Below are 23,123 nucleotides of genomic sequence, written 5' to 3' on the forward strand. Positions count from 1 at the left end.
TAATGGTTAAAATAAATGTGTGTAACTGAACCCCAAGGACAACTAGTATCAAGTTATGACATTAACTTGAGCCCACTGAGCCTGTCAGTCTGTACTCGGGGAAAAGGCTCGGTCCGCATCTGTCGTCACCATGTCGCCATCTTCCTCCAGTTGTTGTTAGCTTACTTGCTAAGGAGGCTATATTTATCTCCAGCATTTACCAGTCGCAGCTGGGTCAGTGTAGGTTGGCGCAGCGTCTCATTTTCTTCCCGTCGCCATGGACGATGAATATTACGGAGGGGCAGGAGACTGGGAGAGCGCGGAGGGGCCGCTGGTGAGAGCGGGACTTGTTGCTGTTCAGCTTTTGTGACCGTTAGTTAGCATTAGCTCGGTTAGCTGGCTAACTCAATACACGGAGCTTTATCCCGGTTAACTCCTCAGATTTTACTGTTCCCGTCATCTTTCTGGGATATTTATGTAATCACATTGCATCAAAATCAGTTGTATCCAGTTTAAGGGTTTAATAAATGTAAAATTATAATAGTACAGAGCATTTATATTAGCTGAAAACAGTTGCTTCAGTTTGTAATTGACAAAAAAAAAACTATGGCATTTATGTTCAGTAACTGCCTTAACGTTTCATCCTGAATTGCGTATCAGCTATGCATACTCTGATCAAAGTGTAAGCACACAGTTTTAAAGCTGTATATATCTGCATCTTGCACCTTGTCATTAATGTGCAAAGGCATCACTTTTAAGTTTCGTTAATGGGTAGAATAGAATAGAATAGAATAGAATAGAATAGAAGTACTTTATTCATCCCAACAGGGAAATTACTTCGCAGTTACAGCATAGAGACAAGACACAATAACAACTACCACTGAGTAGTAGTTGTTTATAAATTGTAAAAATATGAAATGCTGTTAATATAAAAAGCAACTTAAGAGCAGTCCTTGCAAAGATTCAAAAAAAATATGCAGATATGTATATGTAAATATATGTACAGCAAGTGTGCCACAGTGCAGTTGTGCAAAATCGGACTGATTAGTGCAGAACAATGATTTAGAAAGAAAGCGAGATATGTTGAGTTAACTCTCCAGGCTTTTAGCTCCTTTTAGAGGCGTATTATTGAATCTTTCAGGAGGATGGGTACGATGAGGAAAATGATGGAAAAGTTCAGGAGGACTGTCTGCTGAAATTCTCCAGCAGGGACTACATCATGGAGCCTGCAATATTCAACACCCTCAAAAGGTGAGGTTCTTCTTTAAAATACCGCACAGGTTTAACCCTTGTGCGTCTCTCACACACACCCACAAATCACTGCTGTTACATCCTCACACAACAATATTCATCAGCTTTTTTCATAAAAACTTCAGCTCTGCTCAGAACTACCACATATATTTCCAAGTGAGTCAAAATGCATTAGCCTACGACTGGAAAAAGCTTCATACAGTAAACATGTATATCACTACTTTTCTTTAAATTTAAAAGGCTTACTTTACATTTGCATGAATTTATAGTGTAACTGTAGTGAGATTTACATTTTGTTTGACCCAATAATTTGTCCAGTGGACACAAATGCTAATACAGATAAAACCTTGACATACTCCGAACCCTGAGCACTTCCACTTTCACACAGCTGCTATTATTTATTATATGGCAAAAATAATTGTGCGTGTTTGATTTGGCAATAAATGATTGTTGTAAATATTTAAACTGGCCAGAAGAGGGCGTAATTTATCTATGTTTGCAACATTTAATAAACCTACACACAGTGAGGTGAGAAAGCATTTACCCCTTAATAGATTGGACAGATTTGGACTTTTTCTCACAGTTAAATGTGACCAGATAGCTTGAGAAAATTCAAACAATAGTTTTCAAATAAAAAGAGAAAAGCTATTCAAAGAAATCTAGCCCTATCTGAAGATTTAATTGCATTTCTTGGTATGTAACTAGTTACCTGTTGCCCATATGAAAGGCACAACCAGTTACTACGTTTAGTGTACTAGTAACTTTTCACATAACACCAGGTTGCTTTGGATAACTGTTTTCCTCTAATAAATGAAATGTCTTTTTATTTACTCTGGTTATTTTTGTCTGATGTTGCTAATAGTTTGATCTGCAACATTTAGATGTGATCAAAAAAGCAAAAACATAAGAAGTATTAAACACCCTGCTGCTGCTGTTGCAGATATTTCCAAGCAGGCGGCTCTCCAGAACACGTCATCCAGCTTCTCTCTGAGAACTACTCTGCTGTTGCACAGACTGTTAATCTGCTGGCAGAGTGGCTCATTCAGATGGGTGAGTAAAGAAACACAGGAAAACTAGCAAGGAAACGCCTTATCTGTTTATATTGTGGAGTGTATCGATGTTTTGTTACTTATCTGTAAGCTGTTTCGTTGGGCTTCAGGTGTAGAACCGGCTCAGGTCCAAGAGCGAGTAGAAAACCACCTTAAGAGTCTCCTGATAAAGCACTTTGACCCCCAGAAAGCCGACTCCATCTTCACGGTTGAGGGAGAGGTGGGTGTTATGAGCAGGAAGGAGCAGATTCATTACATTTCAGTCCCTGTTAGAACTGCATATCAAATTGCAATCATTATCTTATGTCATCTTATATTTAAAATGTCCCTCGTTTGCTGTCTGCAAAATAATATATTTCACCAGAAGGATGGATACTTCCATTAAAATTGTCCAAAACCTCACAGAAAGTTTTAATGATTTCATAATGATGGAACAGGTTTTTATTGCTGCCTCACATCCCCATCATAATGTTTCCCATATTGCATATTCTCCCAGTATCTCACAGCTCTAGTCCGTACAAACCAGTCCAGATTTATACCGTCTGATTTGTTTTTAGACTCCAGCTTGGCTCGAGCAGATGATAGCACACACAACATGGAGGGATCTCTTCTACAAGCTGGCAGAGGCTCACCCCGACTGCCTGATGCTCAACTTCACTGTAAAGGTACAGTTATATATTTTCTACTTTGATTTGATCTAAAATTATTTACATTAGATGAGCCAGTTATTTCTTCTGATATCCTGCTGCACTCAGTTTTAGTTAATTCCTGTGTGTACACAAATAAAATGATGTGTAGGTTGGTGGCTGAAGAAGCATCTTCATATTTTGTGTTTTTTTGTTTCTTGTTCAGCTCATTTCTGATGCAGGCTATCAGGGAGAGATCACCAGTGTTTCCACAGCGTGTCAGCAGCTGGAGGTTTTCTCCCGGGTGCTGAGGACGTCTTTAGCCACGCTGCTGGACGGAGGAGAAGAAAACCTAGAGAAGAACCTGCCAGAGTTTGCTGTGAGCCTTTCTTGTGTTCCTGTTTTACTTATAGGTGAAGGTAAAGTTAATATTTCTAAAAAAAAAAATAAAAATAAAAAAATACTAGAAGCATAGTTCCTCTGATCAGGCAACAGATTAAACTTTTGAACTCGGCTGTCGGGCCAAATTTAAGGAAGTTGGATTTTGTTTTCAACCAATCAGCATCTCCTGATTGTCACACAAAACAACTTTTGCTTCAAACTCCAAAACATTTATTGCTTCAGAAATATTTCTAATCCAAGAAGGTTTGTGTCTAAACAGAAACTTCAGATGGTTATGTATCATTTTATTTTCACTTATCGAGGCTCTTTCATCGGTAGAAAAGACTTGGACTTAAAAAGACTTAAAAACAGAGGTGGGTAGAATACCCAAAGATAGTACTCAAGTGAGAGTAGCACTACTTCAACATATTTATTCTCAAGTAAAAGTAGAAACTAGCCATCCACAGAATTACTTAAGAGTAAAAAATTATTTGGTATAAAGTACTGAGTAACTGGTCAAATTATCACTTATTTAGTATTTAAAAATTACATCATCAGATGAACCAAAATATAAATTTGAATGAACATTTTGGTATTTTAAGAATGAAAATGACAATAATTTATACAAGTAACAAAAAATGACAGTCTGGCAAAAGAAAGTCTTTCCAAATTAGTTACTTTCAATAAAAAAATTGTAGTAAACTTTAACAAAAACTGCAGGTCTGAGTCTTTGTCCTGTAATTCTTTGGTTAAAACCTGTTTGAATGACCAGTTTTTCTCATAACAGTTTGGATTCTTATAAAAAAGCATCTGAACATATTCCTGTCCACACATGATTTTTATTTTTTAAAGATTTTTAATTTTTTTTGACTTTTCATATTTTATTTTTGATGTCATCTTTGACAAACATGTTTATCACACAAATTTTTATCTCTAGAAAGGGTTGTAAATGAATTTGACCATTTCTGTAGTTTGAAATAAATTGTATCCTATTGACAAGAACACAATTTTTTAAGAGCTTTTAGCTGACAATATATTAACTACATAGAAGATTATTAACTGAAGAACGATGCATCTCTCGTGTTCATTTTCTATTTTTTGAGGAAAAGTGCTGAAAAGTTCAAAGAAAACCACAGAAAGCCTGATTTACATCAGCTTTGTAAATGGAAAGAGCTCATTTGGAAACTGTAATCTTTTATGTTCTTCTTCTGTTTTCTGCAGAAAATGGTGTGTCATGGTGAGCACACGTACCTCTTTGCCCAGGCCATGATGTCCATCCTGGCTCAGGAGGAGCAGGGCGGCTCCGCTGTTCGTAGGATCAGCCAGGAGGTCCAGAAGTCGGCGCATCAGAGGTACGGCTGCCTCGTAATTTAGCAAAAGTTACAGAGCGAGGGTTAACAAGGTTCCCATCTAAACTGAATTAGATGGAAGAGACAAAAATCTAATATTTAACTCTCTAGAAATCTACCCTTGTGCTTTTGTTGTAGCCGGGTTGTTTGTGATAAGTGTCAGTAATAACCCTGATGCTGTGTCTGTCACAGGGGTCATGATGCCAGTCAAATAACCCTTGCTCTTGGTACGGCAGCAGCCTACCCTCGAGCCTGCCAGGCTTTGGGTGCCATGTTGTCTAAAGGAGCCCTGAATCCTGCCGACATCACGGTTCTCTTCAAGATGTTCAGCAGCATGGACCCTCCTCCTGTGGAGCTGGTAGAGGAGATGAAGCCTCTCTGATTCTGTTTTCATCCACTGCATCCTTGCGTTGCTGCTGATAACTGAACCTCTGCTCCCGTCTGTAGATCAGGGTGCCCGCCTTTCTGGACCTTTTCATGCAGTCACTTTTTAAGCCTGGATCAAAAATTAATCAGGACCATAAACACAAATACATCCACATCTTGGCTTATGCTGCCAGTGTGGTTGAGACGTGGAAGAAGGTACAGAATATAACGACGCTCTTTGCACACTGTATCTATTATTAGCAAATCACTAACATTGGTGTAGTTTCTAGAATACACCTTGGACTGTTGGGTATTTTATCTGATTTTATATTCTAGACCAACACAAATCATCACATATTTCTAAACTGGAATGGAAAGGACAAGTGTTTTAAAAACAGACTTTGTTTCAATACCAGAACAAGAGAGTCAACATCAATAAAGAGGAGTTGAAGACAACATCCAAGGCCATTGAGACCGTTCACAACCTCTGCTGTAACGAGAACAAAGGAGCGACGGAGCTGGTGGCTGAACTCGGCACGTTATACCAATGCATCCGGTGAGTCAGACACAGAGATTTACACTAAAAACTGAACAAAAGGTATTTGGTAAGGTTTTATGTTTTTGCAGTGATGGAAATAAGAAATTTTTTTTTTAGTTTTTCTAGATTCTATTTGTTAAAAGAACAATGACTTCAGAAAAACTAAAAGGGCTTTTTTACATTTATTTATATTAAATTTAATTCTCTGGTCCACATACCAATCTGGGTTTTTCTCTAGTGTCATGAACCTCTCTTCCCGCCTCTCTCTGGTTCTACTGGTGATAATTCCTGTTGTGCAGGTTTCCAGTGGTTGCCATGGGAGTTTTAAAGTGGGTGGACTGGACCGTCTCAGAGCCCCGCTACTTCCAGCTGCAAACAGACCACACCCCGGTCCATTTAGCCCTACTAGACGAGGTATGACGGCGTTAACAGGTGGAAGGAAGTGTTGGCTCTTTAAAGATGAAGTCTAAGCAGCAAATGTTGTTGGGCTCAGATCTGCACGTGCCACCAGCTGCTGCACCCGCAGGTCCTGCAGCTGCTCATCAAGCTCTTTGAGACGGAGCACTCTCAGCTGGACGTCATGGAGCAGGTGGGCCTCTCAGACTTTGTCCCGCTTGTTGCTTCTCTGAATCCTCAGTGATATTTTACGTCACTTGCAGCTGGAGCTGAAGAAGACTCTGCTGGACCGAATGGTTCACCTCCTGAGCCGCGGCTACGTCCTGCCGGTCGTCAGCTACATCCGCAAGTGTCTGGAGAAACTCAACACGGACATCTCCCTCATTCGATACTTTGTCACTGAGGTAACATGTTGATCCTGGGTTGAAACAGAAAGAAATGCACCGCTGCTGCTATAATGCATTAATACTTTGGTCAGATTCTGCGAATCATGTAAAAGGATACAGTGCTTTGCAATAGTATTAACACTCTTTTTAGGTTTCACATTTTGAGAAACTTGTTTAGATTCCCTTTATTTATTTTGTGGCAGTGGTCTGCATTAATCTACAACAGAGTATTAGGGCCAGGCTTAGAAAAAAAACCTATAAGAATAAAGTCAAAATAATGACAATAAAGTTGTAATGATGTCATAATATTACTTGCACAATCATTTCAAAATCCTGCTACTGAAAATCTGATGCTGATGTGTTAACAGATTATTTCTACATTAGTAAAACTAATACTTTCACAAGATGTTCAATATTCTTCAGTTCTAATAATGTTACTACTTTATTCTGGTAATATGACTTTATTCTCATAATTTATTTATTTATTGTTAGTCTGGCATTAATACTTCACACTAATCCCCTTTAATGAGATCAGGTGCTGATGTTTTATTTTTATAAACTTGAAAGTGCAGAGTGCAGTTGTATTCACCTGCTGAATTTATTCTTATTTTTATAGTAGTTTTTGTATTCTGATATTTATGGAACATTTTAAATTAGAAATAAATTGACAGTAATACAGTCAATGTTAAACACTTAAAGGAGTGAGTAGAAATATTTTTTTTATGACTTTGTAAGAAAAAGGAGACCTGCTTTTTAATACAAAGTTCATCCTGGAGCGTTTCTCTTCAAGGTGCTGGATGTGATCGCGCCTCCATACACGTCGGTCTTCGTGCAGCTCTTCTTGCCCATCCTGGAGAACGACAGCATCGCAGGAACGATCCGCACGGAGGGAGAACACGACCCGGTCGCCGAGTTCATTGGTAAAAGCCGACGGATTAAAATGAGTCCCAGAAGTCAATCAGGCCTTTTCTGTTTTAGCTTCCAGAAGCCTGACATGTGGATAACTTATTTTTTTCAGCTCATTGCAAGTCAAACTTCATTATGATTAACTGAAAACGATGCTGGAAAACCCGAAGGAGAGGCTTTCTGTGAGAATCCAGGGTTCAGCCTGATCTCAGCTCGGACTTTGAGGAGGTACGAACAGATGTTTCTGAAGACGCAGCTCAATTTTTGTTTTTTTCCCCCTACATGTATATTTTATTTTCCATATTTTATCAAGCTTCATGCTTTTTCACAATAAAAATGCTTGAGTATTTTTGTGATCCATTACATTTTTCCACTAAAATCCCAAATATAGGAAATCTTCCACTTATGCTGGAAAAAAATAAATTGTGTAAACCAATAATTCCCATAGACTGAAGTAACCTCAGTGTTTATTGATACTGTTTGAAACAAAGAATATTGGTGTGCTGGATTGTTCAACAAAGTAGCATAATTACTAGTTTGACATTAAGTCCTAATAAGGCACATTAAAAGTTGCATTTCCTGTAGTGCAATAATCAGAAAACAGACATTCAGTGCTGCTTTGCTTTGGATTCGTCACAAATAAAAAAAAGTTGTGTGTAAAGTCTTTCATGCACAGATAAATGGCTGTTCAAACATCAACATTTCTCTAGAGGACAGATGCATCAAACCCTCCAATTAAAAATCATTTAAGTCTCAGAATTTCAGCCTGCAGAAAATCTCCACTACAGCAAATCTTCAGACCTCAGCATAATTTTTTTAAAATATATGTAAAAAAAAATTTTTTTTAAATCCCTTTTTGTTTTTGTACAAGCATATAAAAGTTTCCCTTCACCATTATGATAGGAAGACAACAGCATTGCGTGACCCGGAGCTCGTCTAGAGGTAATCTTTGGGGACGATGGGATCTCCGTACATGCAGTCCTCCTCCAGCGCCAGGTTGTACTTGCTGCCACTTCCTCCTTTGTAAGCGCTGGTCACAATCCTCAGCCAACCCCGCTCACCCTGAGGAGAGGCAAAAGATTACCGAGAACGAATGACTGATTATATATAAATAACGCACTTTGTCGCCATCTAGTGGTCAGAGTTATAATTAAAACCTACTTTTAGTATTTGCCAAAATAGAAAAAAAAGGAATCTCTTTATTTTAGTGTTTGTTGACCAGAACATTTTTATTTTATTTTAACATAATTGTTAAAATAAGATAGAAGCAGTAATGGGTTAAACACTACAATCCAAATTATTGTAATCTGGGATATTTTTAAACGTCAACAAATAAGAAAATACTACATTTATGATTTTAGACAGAACTTTGTTCTAAAACAGATTTTTAATCTATGATTTTCCAGTATAAATTTCTTTCTCCTCTTTAAAACTGCTGATGGATTTGCAAGGAATTCACCAAGAAGTGAATCGAGTTTAAATTACCGCCATTCAAGAAGAAAGAAATGATACATCAGCAACTGCAGATCACAGTAGTTTAGATTTACATCAAATTTAACAGTAATGGAAAATAATGAATCTCCTCTGCTGAGGACTCACCCACGGCTCGCCCCAGGAGTTGCGGACGACCCAGTATTCGACCCCGTCCTCGAAGCCCCATCCCGCCACCGACACGATGTGGTTGATGAACGCTTCCTCCTGGTACTCGGAGTAGATGCCTCCGCTGTACGCGTCCAGCTTGTCTGTGGCCATAATCCCACAACTGAAGAACATGAAAACATCTCGGGTCACTTCCTGTTTCTGCTTAAAGACACATATGAACTGGAACAAGAACAAAAACTAGGATACAAAAACAAAACAGGAAGACATCGGTGAGTTCCTGGTTCCTGAATCACATTCTTCATCAACATACAAGAGATTTTATCAATGGTATGTATATCAATGTAAATGTTTTGTAACATCTCACTCTCCATTTGGTGATCTATGTTGCCCAATGCTATTGCAGTCAGTTACAGTATTATGCAAATGTTTCATAGTTTATATGATTACTGAAATAATACCTTCAAACCATTTTGTTTTAAAAGGGATCTTAAGTTGTTCTTTGGGTTTTTAACAGGTTCTCCTGTTTATTTCCATCGCTTAGATTATTCAACACCCATCTGTGGTTCTTGATAACTTTCGGATCTAAACTTAATGAAAAGCAGAAAACCTGAGCAGACTGTAGGTGAGCAAGTGCATAAAAACACAAAGTAGTGCGTAGCTGTTGAAAGAAAAAATGATACAAGCTGATTTTCTGACTGAGATCAGCATCATGATTCGGCTCGACATAAGAAACTTTGCTGGGCGATAATTGTCCCAGAAACGATAATATTGTTTTTCGAGGCGATTTTTAAGTAAATACAGTAGAAATGGCATAATAACGCAAGAACACATTCTCAAAGATCAATAAACTTTTAGTGCTGGAACTGGAAGACATTTTAATTATCCAAAGTAATAAAAGTAAACCACAAAACAAGTAAAATGGACATTTAAGTCTCTAAACTAAATTGTACTTTAAAAGAAGGGGCTAGTTGAGACCAAAGCATGAGACTGAAGACTTTTGTCATCTAGTTTTTGGTAGAAAGAGAGAAAAAATGAAAATTATTTTGCTCATTTTACCATGCGATTAATTTATTTGTTGATTATTGCGACAGGCCTAATCAGATCTCCACTGAATTTTAACCTGAACCAACCTGATTGGTCCTCTGGCATAAATCTCGGCCATCATCTTCTCTCTCCCGCTGACGGAGCCGTAGTCCCCAACCTTCCACATGGTGTAGTTCTTGACGATGTTGCACTGTCCGAAGGTGGTGCAGGTGCCGCACTGGTTGAAGAGCTTGCAATCTTTCGGGTCACACAGAGAGCATGTTGATGTCTTGATGCGTGAACATAGCCATCGCTCCACATGCAGTGGCGGCCTTACCCTGGTCTTTAGCCTGGTAGTTGTTGCAGGTTTCATCTGGGATGCCGTGAGAGTTCGCATACTCCCAAACTCCGGTGTGATCGCCGCCGTGGCAAGAGCCCGCGTCGCCGCAGTCGATCACATGCTGCACAGAGAGGTAAGCGGAAGGCCACGCTCCTTTTCTCTTGATGTTGATGCGATCTAAGGGGGGAAATAATGCGTTAAAGCTGCAGGATGTTAATTTTACTAAAATGTTTTCTTTTTTTCCATATCTATTAAAACCGTCAACATTTTCATGACAGCATGGTATGAGACAATCTGTGGAAAAAGAAAAGTGCTACTAAAGCGATCTGCAAAAATCCACCACTCATGGTCAAAAACAACCAATCAGAGCCAGGTGGAGGATCTTAGTGCTGTCAATCAAACTTGTGTATTCTGCTCAAAGTGCTAATGATGTAAAAACAAAGAAAAACTTTATCTGTCATCATCGGTGGCTATGCTAACTAGCCTTAGCGTTGGTGGCAGGCTATGTTGTGGTAAACCAGCTGCAGCTTAGCAAAGAGCAAGTGAGGAGGGGTGAGCATGAGAGTGATCAGTTGTTTCAAACAGAGTGGTCTGTTTCTATAGTTAGTACTGGGAGAAGAGCTCATTTTTTACATTACACTGTCACAACATAGTTTTAACAAATATGTAAAAAAAAAAACAACATTGTTATAGAAGTTACATTCTGCAGCTTTCAACAGCAGCAGAAACATCAACCATGACAGGTTTCTGCTCCGTCTCGAAGAGGAAATGAAACGTCCACATACATGTAAAAATACATTCCAGCCTTGTGATGATGACGCCACAACCACTTAGCGTCTAAAAGCTCGTGATAGCTGGAGGGTGCTGACTCATACCTGCCATGGCGCTGGTGCTGCCATGCGCCCAGCAGGAGCCGCAGTACTGCGGGATGTGCTGGTTGCGAGTCGTGCTGACGAAGTTGGTCCCGTTGACGTTCCTCCAGTCCCACACCTTGGGCAGGTCAGAGATGTTCAGGTACTCATGGGGCCGAGGACCGGTTCTGGAAACGGAGAGGAACCCGTCAACTTTCTGCTCATTTTTACCAATTTATCTTAGTGTTGATGCAATCTATACATTAATTGAGCAAAATTACAACTTTATACTACCTAAGAGAGCATTTAAATCCACAATAGCCCCATTTTTAATCCTACTACAATCATTGTACGTGAGCTACGTTCTTAGTTAACATGTCAAGGTTACTTTTCACGCTTCTGTTTCACTTATTTGATTAGAAAATAACTCAAACACTTACAAGCTGCAGAAGGACACAATTCTCTGCTTCTCAAGCATGCTAAACACACACACCACATCCAAAAGTAAAAGAAACCCGACGGGTGGATCTGCACAGCTAAAATTACCAGTTTGCACTAATATTCATTTCAGGAAACAGAAACGCTGAGGAGATAACAGCCAGCTCCGGTAACGCGTGGAACTGTGGAGCTGCAGCGTTTCAATCCTAAACTGTGACTCCTGCATGAATCCTGAACTGAGCAATTCACAAGAACAAAAAGAGAATCCCTTTTTGCATATAGGTTGTAAAAATGTTCTTACTCAATTATAAATAATCTGTAATTGGTGTAAAGTATTGCAGTAGGTGTTGTTTTAATGTGTGCTAATTTAAGGAGGTCTTGATGCAAAATGCCTTAAATACATAAATCAAGGTTTTCTCCAGAAAACCTGTTAAGCCTGGTGGCTGGGTGTTGGGCGGTCGTTCATCCAGCGGCTCGTCGTGTTTTTGAGTTAAAAAAATGATTAAAGTTGACAGGAAATATGAAAATATCACATGATAATTAAGTGTTATTGGAAGATTGGAAGATTAATACCTGAACACCAACTAGAAAATCTTAAAAATGCAAACATTAAAAAAAAAAAAAAAAAGCTAAACCTGGTGGGGGCACAAGTAAGGTCTGGTGGCCCGTGTGAAATGAAAGTAGCTAGAAAGGTTCGGAAATGTCGTTATACAAATGATGTGCTCTGAAATTTTCAGGTAGACGGCGGAGCTGACTGAGTACTGTACAGTATAACTTTATAAAACACAGTGGAGCAACACATTCAGATGGTAGCGCTCCCCGAAATCACTGTGAAAACGTTCTTAACCTAAAATAACTTCTAATCTGTGGCTCTCCACTCTTCCTCCAGACAATGTAGACTTTATTTAAAAACTAAACTGCAGGATTTACTTAAAAAAGTGAACTTTGGACCTCTGGGCAATGGACCAGTCCAAGTAAGTTGCTTTTATCCATTTCATGGATACATCTACTGTAAGTGTGGTGGTGTTGAACCTCTGACTCCAGCTGCAGTCAACACATTTTGAAAACGAGCTTTGCGTCAAATTTCTGTCAAAGCTACGGCTATCCCTGCTGCATGTGCTCCCTTTTTTTTAATGGGTTTTCCTTCCACTCAATTTTCCATCCAACCTAATTTGCGTAGACATTTTGTGGCTTACCCTCCCTCCTATAAGAATTTCAATAGAAATAAGCCATCAATCAAAATTTGCAGAAGCAAACATTTGAAATATCTTCACCAGGGATTTAATGAATCTTTGTGGTTTTGAACTGAATCACTAAAACCCAAAGAACTTTTTGATGAAATTCCAGTTTACAGGGAAACACCTGGGGAAAATACCTCCCATAACCTTTACAGCCAGGTTTCCTCTTTCCAGGTTGTAGTCCAGTAACTTCCTCGGTCTGAACTGGACCGAACCTCGTGATCTGCGGTTGAACGTTGACGATGATCCGTCAGTTTTACTGTATCTGTTCACCCAAACTGGCAGGAAGAAAACGAAACTAAAAACCCTCACTTCACACACGGGCTCATTTTAGGGTCACTTCATGTGAATTTTGTCCACTTAAAAAACAATAATGTATTTTAAAAAGTGAAGTTAATCCCGTATAACGAAGTTATTTTGTTACATAGCTGCTGTTATCTCCGATCAGATTAGCTAGCGGCTCATACTGAAGCTAACCACAACCGACGGTGTTAGATAAGTAAGAAAAAAGTATTATTTTTTTTTAAAACCGACTTTAATTATTCTAACTTTTATAGGTAAACGGTAGTGAAAAAAAGCAGCGACACTTTACCTCAAGCCGAAGTTGTTTTTCCTCGGTGTGCGGACAAAACACGGATGGTTCTGGTTGAAAAACAGTCCGGCGGACACAGCCGAGACAACGACCGAGAGCAGGACGCAAACCGCGGCGGTCCGAGCCATGTCCGGCACCTTTCTGTCTCACCGGGGCGGAGAGGACGGGTTAAATGGACCCTGCGGCAGCGGAGACGAGCTGGACACTGACGGGTTGGTGGGGAAGGTCCGCGGTGATCAGCAGCCGGTGTGCAGAGATTTGGGTCACATGACCGAGGCGGGCCACATGTTGGCCCTGCAGATCACGAGTTGCACAAAAACAACGTGACTGGGCGAATTCATAAAGAGCACAAAAAAACACGGTTATTAAATAAAACGCGACTGGCAGCAACAATAACTATTCAGAAAGTTAGAATAGATGCGGAATAAACAGGTCAGGTGGAGAAACGGACAGCGAAAAGCTGCACTCTTCAGTTCAATTCAAGTTCAGAACTACTTCACTGAGCCCACAAGGAAATTAAATGCTATTGTTATTAGTATTAATTTAAAATTCTTCTAAGAGTTATTGTAGATGGTGATGGTTGTGATCTCCTATAGCAGTCTGTATTACAGCAAATTTGAAGAAGCCTCTGACTAAAGAGGCTCTGCTTTTCTAAGACTACACTCACTGCAGACCTTCATGGTCAATTCGGATTTTTTGTGAAATCTTTTCTTTCTTTCTTTTTCAAAATTCTTAGTGCAGCTGTTTTTTGTTTTTTTTTGCATTGTCGTTCACATTTCCAAATATGCAATTTATATGTTTTCTGTTTGAACTGTGTCAGGCATGCGCAGTAGGGGACGGAGAAGGGTCACATTGTGAATATGCTAAATGTTTGTGAAGATGGACGGAATCTTGTGATTTTGTGAGTTGTTGTCTAACTGGAGTCAGCACATTAACAACTTAATCCACATTATTGTCCGCTGTACTTGCTGTGTTTCTTCCCACTTAAGCTTCAGGACACAGAACAGTGACACGCTCAACAACAGACTTATAGAAGATCTGGTTGTAAAGTTAAAAATAGAATAGAAATATTGAAAGCATGCAAAGATTAAAAGAGAGAAATAAAATAACAACAAATCACTTACAGAATGGTCAAAATGACACCTTAAAAACACGTACTTATTAAAAATTCAAGTTCTGAGAAGTAAGCAACCGAACAGAATCATTTTAAAAAAATAAACATTTTGTTGGTGTGTTTGTGCATTAAAAAAAATCAGGTTGCTTGCAAGACTATAAAAAAAGAACTACATATATAAATGAGGAGTTTGTTGGATGTAGCTGGGAGGAAGGATTTGCAGTCACGCTTCTTAGTGCAGCCACAGCTTCATGCATGGAGTGGGAGACATTGTCCATCAGTGATGTTATTTTATCTGTCCAGAGCTGATGAGCTTTTCTTACAGCTTCCTCTCAGCTGTCGATAAGCTGCTGCTGCAACAAACCACAGTGGTTCCCAAAGATTTTCTGATCCCCCCCAAAAAAGAAAAAAATCAACTGGGCACACACATCGTTCAACCAAACATAAACCTATACAGATATTTTGTTTTCAAACTCCACTGAAGTTTATTTTACACTTCAGGTTGGAACAAAACAAACTATAAACCATCTTTACAGTGAAACATTTAACTGTTTTCTTTTTTTTTTCATTCATTCATTCCGCTTCCAGCGCCCCCCTGCAATGGCACTGCGCCCTTTCTAGGGGGCGCGCCCCACACTTTGGGAACCACTGGCTTAGAAGATGGCTGATATCACCACAGAGTCAGAGAAGGTCTTCAGCAGCGCCCCCTGCAGTCCAGAAAAAGTCAGGAACAGAAAAATTTGTTTTTGGAAAGATTTAAAAGAATTTTAGAAATAATTATATCCCAGGAGAATAATACTTTTATCCATTGATTGAATAAAAAAACTGAAAAGAAAACCTGTAAAAAAAAACTGACAGAAACCCCAGTATCATGTCCCCTTCTTCTAATTTCCTGTAAAACAAATTCAAACACTTTTTAAATGTAGACTTTTTAGTCTAACATGAAATGTAACCAGTAATTTATGTTTTCTTGGTGTACATGACATACAAACCCATTTCCCTTTTTCACTTGTTAAAATGAGGAAGACAGGAGAACATACCGCTGAATAAAACTTTCCTTTCCCGTGGTTAGTAGCTATAATGCTCCTGTCGCATGACCAGCTGGAGAACAAAGGTCTTCAATCATGTGAGTCCATCTTCAGCAATAAACTTTGACACAAATTTATTATTGAGTTTAGAACAAAAACAACCTGGAACAAATACAAAAACATATTAAAGTTCACATACTAGTTATTTATTTTTTCAGATGGCACTGCCTTTAATGAGGGACATCATGATTGTCAAAAATGTGGAAAGACACCATTGTGCAGGACTCTGCTACTAATACAACATTTTTTTTCTTTCCTAAACGATTTTTCAAACTGTTAAAACCTGCAGTGAGAACGTAATATTCATGTAGAGTCAACAGTACAAAGTGCAGTGGTTCCTGCCAGATTTATTTGATCCACTAGAAAACAATGTGTAAGACATAATGGCATACTTCTTGGTTTGCATAAAAGAATACCATTACAAAGATTCCTGCTGATAAAGGTGGTTATTTTTAAGAAAATCTGCGAGGTATGTGTTAAAATCTGTCAAAAAAAAAAATCACAATACACCTGAATAAACCGATTAATAAGACGAAAATAACAGTTGCTTCTTATTTCTAATGTAATATTTAATCTTTCACGTACTAATCTAAAACAAAAGGAAAAAAGCAATGGAGCCGATCAGTAACCAGGACAAAGTGAAGAAGGCCAGTGTTCGATCATCGTCATTTATGCCACATCTGATTTTACTGATCGGCTGCTTTGAGTCACATTAAATTTAATCAAACATCACTTTAAACTGGAGGAGCTTCAGCAGCCGGGGCGAGAGGGGTCGACTCAGAGGTCGAGGAGTGAACCGCTGGCTCTACACCAGCCTTCGTCTCTTGCAGTCGCGCTCCATCTGGTCTTCAGGCTTGTTGGTCGGCGCTCCCAGAGGAGACACCTGGTTCAGCAAGGAGTCGTCGGACGCCTGGCCAAACAGCGCCATGAGCAGAGCAACGCCGAACCCAGTGGCACGCTCGCCCTGCCAAAACAAAAAATGAATGAAACGCCAAGGACTGACCTGCCTAATTTACCTTCAGCGTCAGTTCCATGTAGGGATGGCGGCATGAACTTTTTCCTCGCAACATTTTTGCGGTAATATTGTGATAATGATGAAAGTGACAGAACTAATTATTCCATATTTTTTAGGCAACTGTATGGATCTGATTGAATGTGACAGCAAACACGAAGAGTGCTTTAGATAAACATTTCCATTTATAATTTAGGACAACAGTCACATAAGGAAGTGTGATTTATATGGTTAAAGTGCAAATCATAAGTGCATTTAATCATATTTTCAAATTTATTGATTAGGGCTGTAGTGATGCACTAATCTCATGATACAAGACATGATATTCTGCTCACGAGACGATATATATATATCACGATATTCAGCAAACGATACAATTAGATACATTTTTAAGATTTCCTAAAAGACTTTAGAGGGACAGAGTGATTTTGGTGACATTTTGTGACTGTTTCATAGATTCAGACTAAATTAATTGAACTGATGACATAATAAATGTTTTTGTTATACATTTGCTTTGTTTAAATGTTAATTGTGTGGCTTTGTGTATCTGGTTATGCAGAATAGGATTTTTTTTTGTCTTATTCACTTATATTAGATAATGCAACTTATCTATTTCATTTAATTGTATTAATTGTAACTGGTTGTTTTGTGACATGTCATTTTTAATCTACATGTAAAAAAATGTCATGTGTGATAGCTGTCATTTAATTCATGTGGATTTGACATAAAACTCAAAGTAGGATTTAATGTATCGTCACTCGCGGATGAAAAATCGATACTTTGAGGAAAAAAATATCAATAAATATTGTAGAATCGATAAAATTACACAGCCCTATTATTGGTATGTATTGATGTTTTCAGAAGAAACAGTGAGAAATAAATAGTAAAACAATCCCGACAATAAGGACAGTTTTGGAGTTCATGCGTCATTAATGGGAATTTATTGTGATGATAAACCAAAATAGTAATCATGACAAGAAGTTTATCACAATAGATAATACAATACAATAAATGTCCATCTCTAGTTCCATAAGATATTTGAGGTCCTGATGTTTAACACCATAAGAACAAATGTTTGAGACTTCAAAACTATTCTGACAAAACAGAGTGAGCAGCTGTGAGCAATAAAGTTAAAAAGTTACTCACTGCGTGAACTGGAGAAGCGATGTCAACATGGACCCAGACACCGGGCCAATCGAAGCCCAAGTGGGAACCGATAAAGAGGCCGGCACAGGAGCTCTGGGCGTTCTCACGGTCCTGAAAAACAAAGTAGTAATAAACAAAATAATTAAACCCTGCAACTAATCTAAATTCAATCTCTCCAAACCAGCCAAGCCCTGTGTGAAACAGTATTTAGCAGCTGTCTTAAATCAGATATTAACCAGTTACATTTCTGAAAATCCCAAAAGTGTTCATTAAATTGTATTCTGGCAAGAAGAGGCACCAAAATTCTTCCAAAGTAAAAGACACAGGCAGTTATCACAAGCACTTCTTAAAAAAAAAAATAGGGCCAGGCTGGTTTAGATAGATGTTTTTCTCCTGATAAATAAAATCATGATTTGAAAACTTATTTTTGTCTTTAGTTCAATGATCAGAGACATTTAAATGCAACAACAAAAAAGCTAAAATAGAATAAAAATCTGTAAAGGGGGGGAATGTATTACACACATGTATAGAAATTACTAAAACTACCAGGTAAAAGTTTTTTTCTATAAAAAAAAACAACAACCTTTACAAGCAGGCGAATATAAATTCAGACAACCAAAGTACGTCACGCCTGCAGCAACAATCGTTTCCCTTCAAGGTTAGTTTTCATGCTTAGAGTAAAGAGATATTTAGGACTCGGTAGTTTGCCACTTACAGCCACAGAGTTTTTCATGTCGGCCACGGCCGAGGTGAACTCGCTGAAGTGCAGCTCAGGGCAGTAAACCAGAGGGTGGGCGAGATCGCCGCTGCTGCGACCTGCACGCACGCACGCGACCTCCCACTGCTCGCTGTTGGTCATGACGGCGGCGTGGTACTTCCCTGTGGAGATTCCCTGAACAGAAAAACAAAGAGCAGAAGTAAATACGAAGACAATACCTGCATGACAGTCTCCTGTGTTGGTGTGTTTAAACACCTGAGCTCCCGTCAGAGTGGCCATATCCAGGATGATGTCAGCAGACAGATCTTTGGAGGCGTACACCACTCCGTCTGCCAGCACCAGTCTGCCCTCTGCATCGGTGTTGTTGATCTCCACCGTCCTTCAGACAAAAAAAATTTACAACAGCTCGCATAAATGATACAACACACAACCTTAGTGTTGTGCTAAAGAGGCTGGGAGAAGAAAACGCAACTCTGAGGAATGAAATGAATCAGAAAGAGTCTCACTTTCCAGAGTAGAGTGCGTGGATGTCATCGGGTCGAGTGGCGGTGGGTCCCACCGAGTTCTCCGCCAGGCAGAAAACTGCGTGGAGGTTATCCTTAAAGCCCTGAGGACGGCAACAGAGAGCGGCTGGTCAGAACTGCGTTCAGAGGCAGAGACGACACGAAATCGTTTTATTAGCTGCCTCACCTGTTTGATGGTTGCCTTAAAAGCTCCCAAAATGGCAGCAGCTCCACCGCAGTCTCTCTTCATCCCTGGCATTGTAGTCTAGTGAGAATTAAACAAAAGACATATGTATTTTTAGTTTTAAAAACATAGAAAACAACTGCTGAAGTTAAAACATTTATAAAAAGATTACAAAAGCTCCAAAAACAAGATAAGCAAAAAGCTGTTTCACTCAGATAATATTTAAACTGATTAAATATCTAGAAGTTACTTCACCTTTTTGTCAGAGTGCATGCATGTCATTTTGTGTCTCACCTTTCCCTTGATGCTGAGTCCACCGGTGTCGTACACGATGCCTTTGCCGACCCATGCGATGGTTTGCGTCGCCCCGTCAGGAGTGTGGCTCAACACCGCTAACGCAGGCGGATGCTCTGCAGCCTTCCCAACTCCGTAAATACCTGAGAGTGGAGAAAAAAAACAAAACCAAAACATAAATAACTGCTATTAATGATGAGCTATGGGAACAACTTGATTCACATCAGTTTATAAAGTTATTCTGCCCTGAATAAACTGTTAGAAATATTTGATATATGTTATCTTATGTTTGCTGTGTGAAGTTGTTTCGTTGTGCAACAGCTTGCATTGTTCTGTGAGTTCATCAATTCCTGCATTAAAGCTACAGAAGGAAACAAACAGGAACTGAACTCTGCACTTTGCACTCTGCACTACGTCAGCCCGTAGGTGCAACACGCCTGTGACTCAATGGGACAGAAGAAGCAGCAACGTTACGTGATTAACTCAAAATAACAGAACAGTAGAAATAGCAATGCTTTGTAATTAACTCAAGATAACAGAATAAGCTATGTAACTAGGGACCACCCTAAAAAAAAAAATAAAAAAAAGTTCGGCAGAACGTGCTTCAGAACGGTGGGAGTTTGTAACTGAGTCACGCTCCTGTCCGTTCTCCTTGCCGCAAGTAAATCTAAAACTCTCTTGTCTTTCTCCTATTTGTGTGGTGTTTGAATGTTTTAGGTAGTTTGAACCTGGCATAAAATTACACCTTAAAATAATATCAGTAAGTTTATTTCTAGCCCTTTCATCACACACTGTTTTTAATGAGGAATGAAAACAAACTAACAAATGGAAAAAATTATTTTTATTAGTATTGGTATAGAGTTTTACATTTTTATTGGGACAACCCTACTACTAATAAGTTAATGGTGCTACAACACCTTCCTATTTCTTACTATTTGCAAGTAAGAATAGAAACTTTTATAAGTACAAAAAACCACAAACATGCAAATGCTCTACCTCCAAATCCTTTTTGTTTCAGTTCCTCTCCACGAATGATGACTGGAGTAATTCCTAGTTCACTTCCTACAGCCTTTATTTCCTGTAACAAAAACAGACACTTGCTACAGTAAAATTATTCAAACTTATCAGAATGGCAGCACTTCAACCACCTAATGTGGCTTATGATTAAGTTTATACTTAAGGAATCAATAAAAGGATTTTATAAAACCAAATCTCTAAAAATTTGGGACAATGTTATGAGGTAAGATATGAAGGTTTCCCAAAAATAATGACTTGCATCTAGGAAGTGGTTGGTGTTCATCTCACTGCAGGGCGAGTCCACAATGCGAGCTGCCAGCCGGACGCCATCAGCAGCGTTGGAGAGACACTAAAATAAATAAATAAATAAAAACTTATGTGAACCGGGACTGGACAACAAATCAATAACTGCACATACCACGATAGACAAGTTATCAATATCAATAGATAAAACATCTGATAGAATATCCAGTAGCATTCTGGGAAATGTAGGCAGAGGAATTGATTCAGCTGCTCAACCTCTGAAAACCAGCTAAGCTAGGTTGGTGGCTTCAACTAACTCACTCACTCATTTTTGGTTACTTAGCAACAACCTGCTGAGCAGCTTGTGGTTACCTAGCAACAACCTGTTGAGTAACTGGCACAGCAGCGGTTTCAGGTTTTGCCACTGTGCCTCATAACTGCTTAAAAATAATAATAAAAAAACAAAACAATTTGGAGTGAAAACTGGCTAACAGGAAAAGTCATACCACCTGTTTGGCAGCATTTCAGATATTTAAAACAAAAAATTTATCAATAATTATCAGGAGTGACAGTTATCAATATCGACTGATATGAAATGCATATTTTGTAATAAGTTTTTCATCCACATCGTCCAGCCCTCATGTGAAAGTTAGAAAATGAAATTATGTGACTGAAGGAGGGAAAACTAAGCATATAAAGGTCACCTTGAGTTCTGCGTCATCCAGAAGACCGCCGTCGCTATCGACGACCACGAACTCCACGGTCACGTGCTTTTTCTCAGTCCTGCGAGAGGATGCCGAGCGCCGGGTGAAGAGGGGGAAGGCCCTGGCAACGGCACAAGCAGAGGCGAACACATCTGAACGCTCACACACCACCTACAGAGGACAAAACGTGTGTGTGTTAGCTGATTAATAACCAACTGACCAGGTTTATTAGGGTGGATCTTGACATTTTCGCCAGGATAGACACTGACCACAATGCAGCGGTTGCTCCCGCCAGGAAGGCAGGAACGGATCAGGCGGGAGAGGAAGTGGACAGAAGCCGGGCTGTTGTGCCTGCTGATCCGTGAAGGAAGAACGGCCACCACGGCTTGGTTCAGGTACAGGGGGCAGCTGTCCGTGGGGTTTGGGTTCAAGGTATTGAGAGCTGCCTGCCAGGTCTGAAAAAAATAAAATAAAATAAGGTGGAACTTTTGTCTCTCTGTAAGGAAACAAAGCTTTTAGGTTGTAGATGTTCAATAAAAATCATAAACAGTTTCTCAATGGTGTAAATATGTATTCAGTTTATAGAAACACACATATTTACATTTAGTCAAGATAAGTTAAGGTGAAAATGTAGACATTAAACCTGAAATTCATGTCATGCAAGAGAAGAGTTACTTAATATTAGTGTGGGAGGTAAGTGGGTGCATGGGTGAATGTTTATGCTCCAGAAACTTAACCTCATCGGTTTACTTCTATGTTTTTGTTGTGGTAAAAGACTCTCTCACCTTTTTCCTATTCCATTTCCTGTTCAAAATACAATTTTGTTGCAGGACCCACATATACCATCACGACAGGACACATAATAAAAGAAAGGAGGAAAAAAAGATTTGAAGACTGTAAGGGAGAAACTTAACTTAGGTAGCGGACTGCACTACCTAAGGAGGGATCAAAGTTCAACTTCTCTTTTTGCTTGGATCTGATTGCTGGGCTTTCCTAATCTCTTATCGGGAAGCTGAACGAGATTAACAAGTCTCGCCACTCTTAAAAACGTGAACAGCAAAACAAACAAACAAACGGAAAATAGAACCTTAAACGTTACAGCAGAATCATCATTCCAAAATAAACGTATCAATTTAATACTTAAGTTTGCTAATGACGCCGTTTTATTTCCAGGTAACAGAGAACCAATAAAAAAAACCCTCTTTTTTTTTTTAAACCGTGCTAAAACAATATGAACACATTTAAAAGTTGTTCTCTTTGACTATTTTAACAGTAGGCAAAGCCAGAACATCTGTAGCAGAACTTTATTAACTCTCACTGTGTTAGTCTGCGTTGTGTCCAATTAGCGTGGCGCTAACACTAGCAAACAGCCGGCTACAGCACTTCCTCACCTCTTTGCTAACGACGGGCTGCAGTTTCCCTTTGATTTGGCTCCAGGAGAGCTGCTGTAGGTTGTTCTGCTGGCCCAGAATCAGGACGGGCCGATTCTGGGGCTCCGAGTCGCCGGCAGAAACCTTGAACTCCAGGACCACGTTCGCCATTTCTGCGACCCAGGAACCACCAGCAGCAATCCGCCGATGGTCAACGCTGTGCTACGTTCAAGGCGCTCAAGGGAACTCGGAACTTTCACTTTTCATCAGCGAACAAACAAAAATCCGCTAAATCGGATTTTCTTGGCTAATTGGTCAAGCTAAACTAGTCAAAATGTTACAATTTTACTATATAATTTTAAGAAACCAGCAATACATTTTCTTTTTTTGGGTAATATTGTGGAATAAAATGTTAGAAC

The 23,123-nt window shown here is 39.3% G+C and overlaps 3 protein-coding genes across 3 annotated transcripts; 1 reads left to right on the top strand and 2 right to left on the bottom strand.

Moving 5' to 3' along the window:
• The first annotated feature begins 125 nt into the window (after window positions 1-125).
• nelfcd (negative elongation factor complex member C/D) lies at window positions 126-7,576 on the top strand. The gene is made up of 15 exons (XM_032550237.1): window positions 126-313; window positions 1,121-1,230; window positions 2,171-2,280; window positions 2,390-2,499; window positions 2,837-2,944; window positions 3,132-3,284; window positions 4,508-4,638; window positions 4,828-4,993; window positions 5,083-5,217; window positions 5,418-5,557; window positions 5,839-5,953; window positions 6,033-6,128; window positions 6,199-6,339; window positions 7,112-7,241; window positions 7,340-7,576. The coding sequence occupies exons 1-15, from the start codon at window positions 257-259 to the stop codon at window positions 7,372-7,374; spliced, it is 1,737 nt and encodes a 578-aa protein (XP_032406128.1). The 5' UTR covers window positions 126-256; the 3' UTR covers window positions 7,375-7,576.
• A 101-nt stretch (window positions 7,577-7,677) lies between these two features.
• Window positions 7,678-13,584, bottom strand: ctsz (cathepsin Z). Its single transcript, XM_032550238.1, has 6 exons — window positions 13,312-13,584; window positions 11,068-11,231; window positions 10,190-10,369; window positions 9,960-10,110; window positions 8,827-8,989; window positions 7,678-8,289 (listed from the first exon to the last, which is right to left on the bottom strand). Exons 1-6 carry the CDS (start codon window positions 13,437-13,439, stop codon window positions 8,164-8,166), a joined length of 912 nt encoding a protein of 303 aa, XP_032406129.1. The 5' UTR covers window positions 13,440-13,584; the 3' UTR covers window positions 7,678-8,163.
• Window positions 13,585-15,570: 1,986 nt separating this feature from the next.
• On the bottom strand, window positions 15,571-22,936 carry npepl1 (aminopeptidase like 1). The gene is made up of 12 exons (XM_032550234.1): window positions 22,726-22,936; window positions 21,604-21,789; window positions 21,335-21,505; window positions 20,647-20,736; window positions 20,367-20,448; window positions 19,371-19,513; window positions 19,080-19,157; window positions 18,896-18,996; window positions 18,645-18,768; window positions 18,387-18,563; window positions 17,672-17,782; window positions 15,571-16,477 (listed from the first exon to the last, which is right to left on the bottom strand). The coding sequence occupies exons 1-12, from the start codon at window positions 22,873-22,875 to the stop codon at window positions 16,319-16,321; spliced, it is 1,572 nt and encodes a 523-aa protein (XP_032406125.1). The 5' UTR covers window positions 22,876-22,936; the 3' UTR covers window positions 15,571-16,318.
• Window positions 22,937-23,123: the final 187 nt, after the last annotated feature.

Source organism: Xiphophorus hellerii, chromosome 20 (assembly GCF_003331165.1).
Source record: "Xiphophorus hellerii strain 12219 chromosome 20, Xiphophorus_hellerii-4.1, whole genome shotgun sequence".
Classification (NCBI taxonomy): domain Eukaryota; kingdom Metazoa; phylum Chordata; class Actinopteri; order Cyprinodontiformes; family Poeciliidae; genus Xiphophorus; species Xiphophorus hellerii.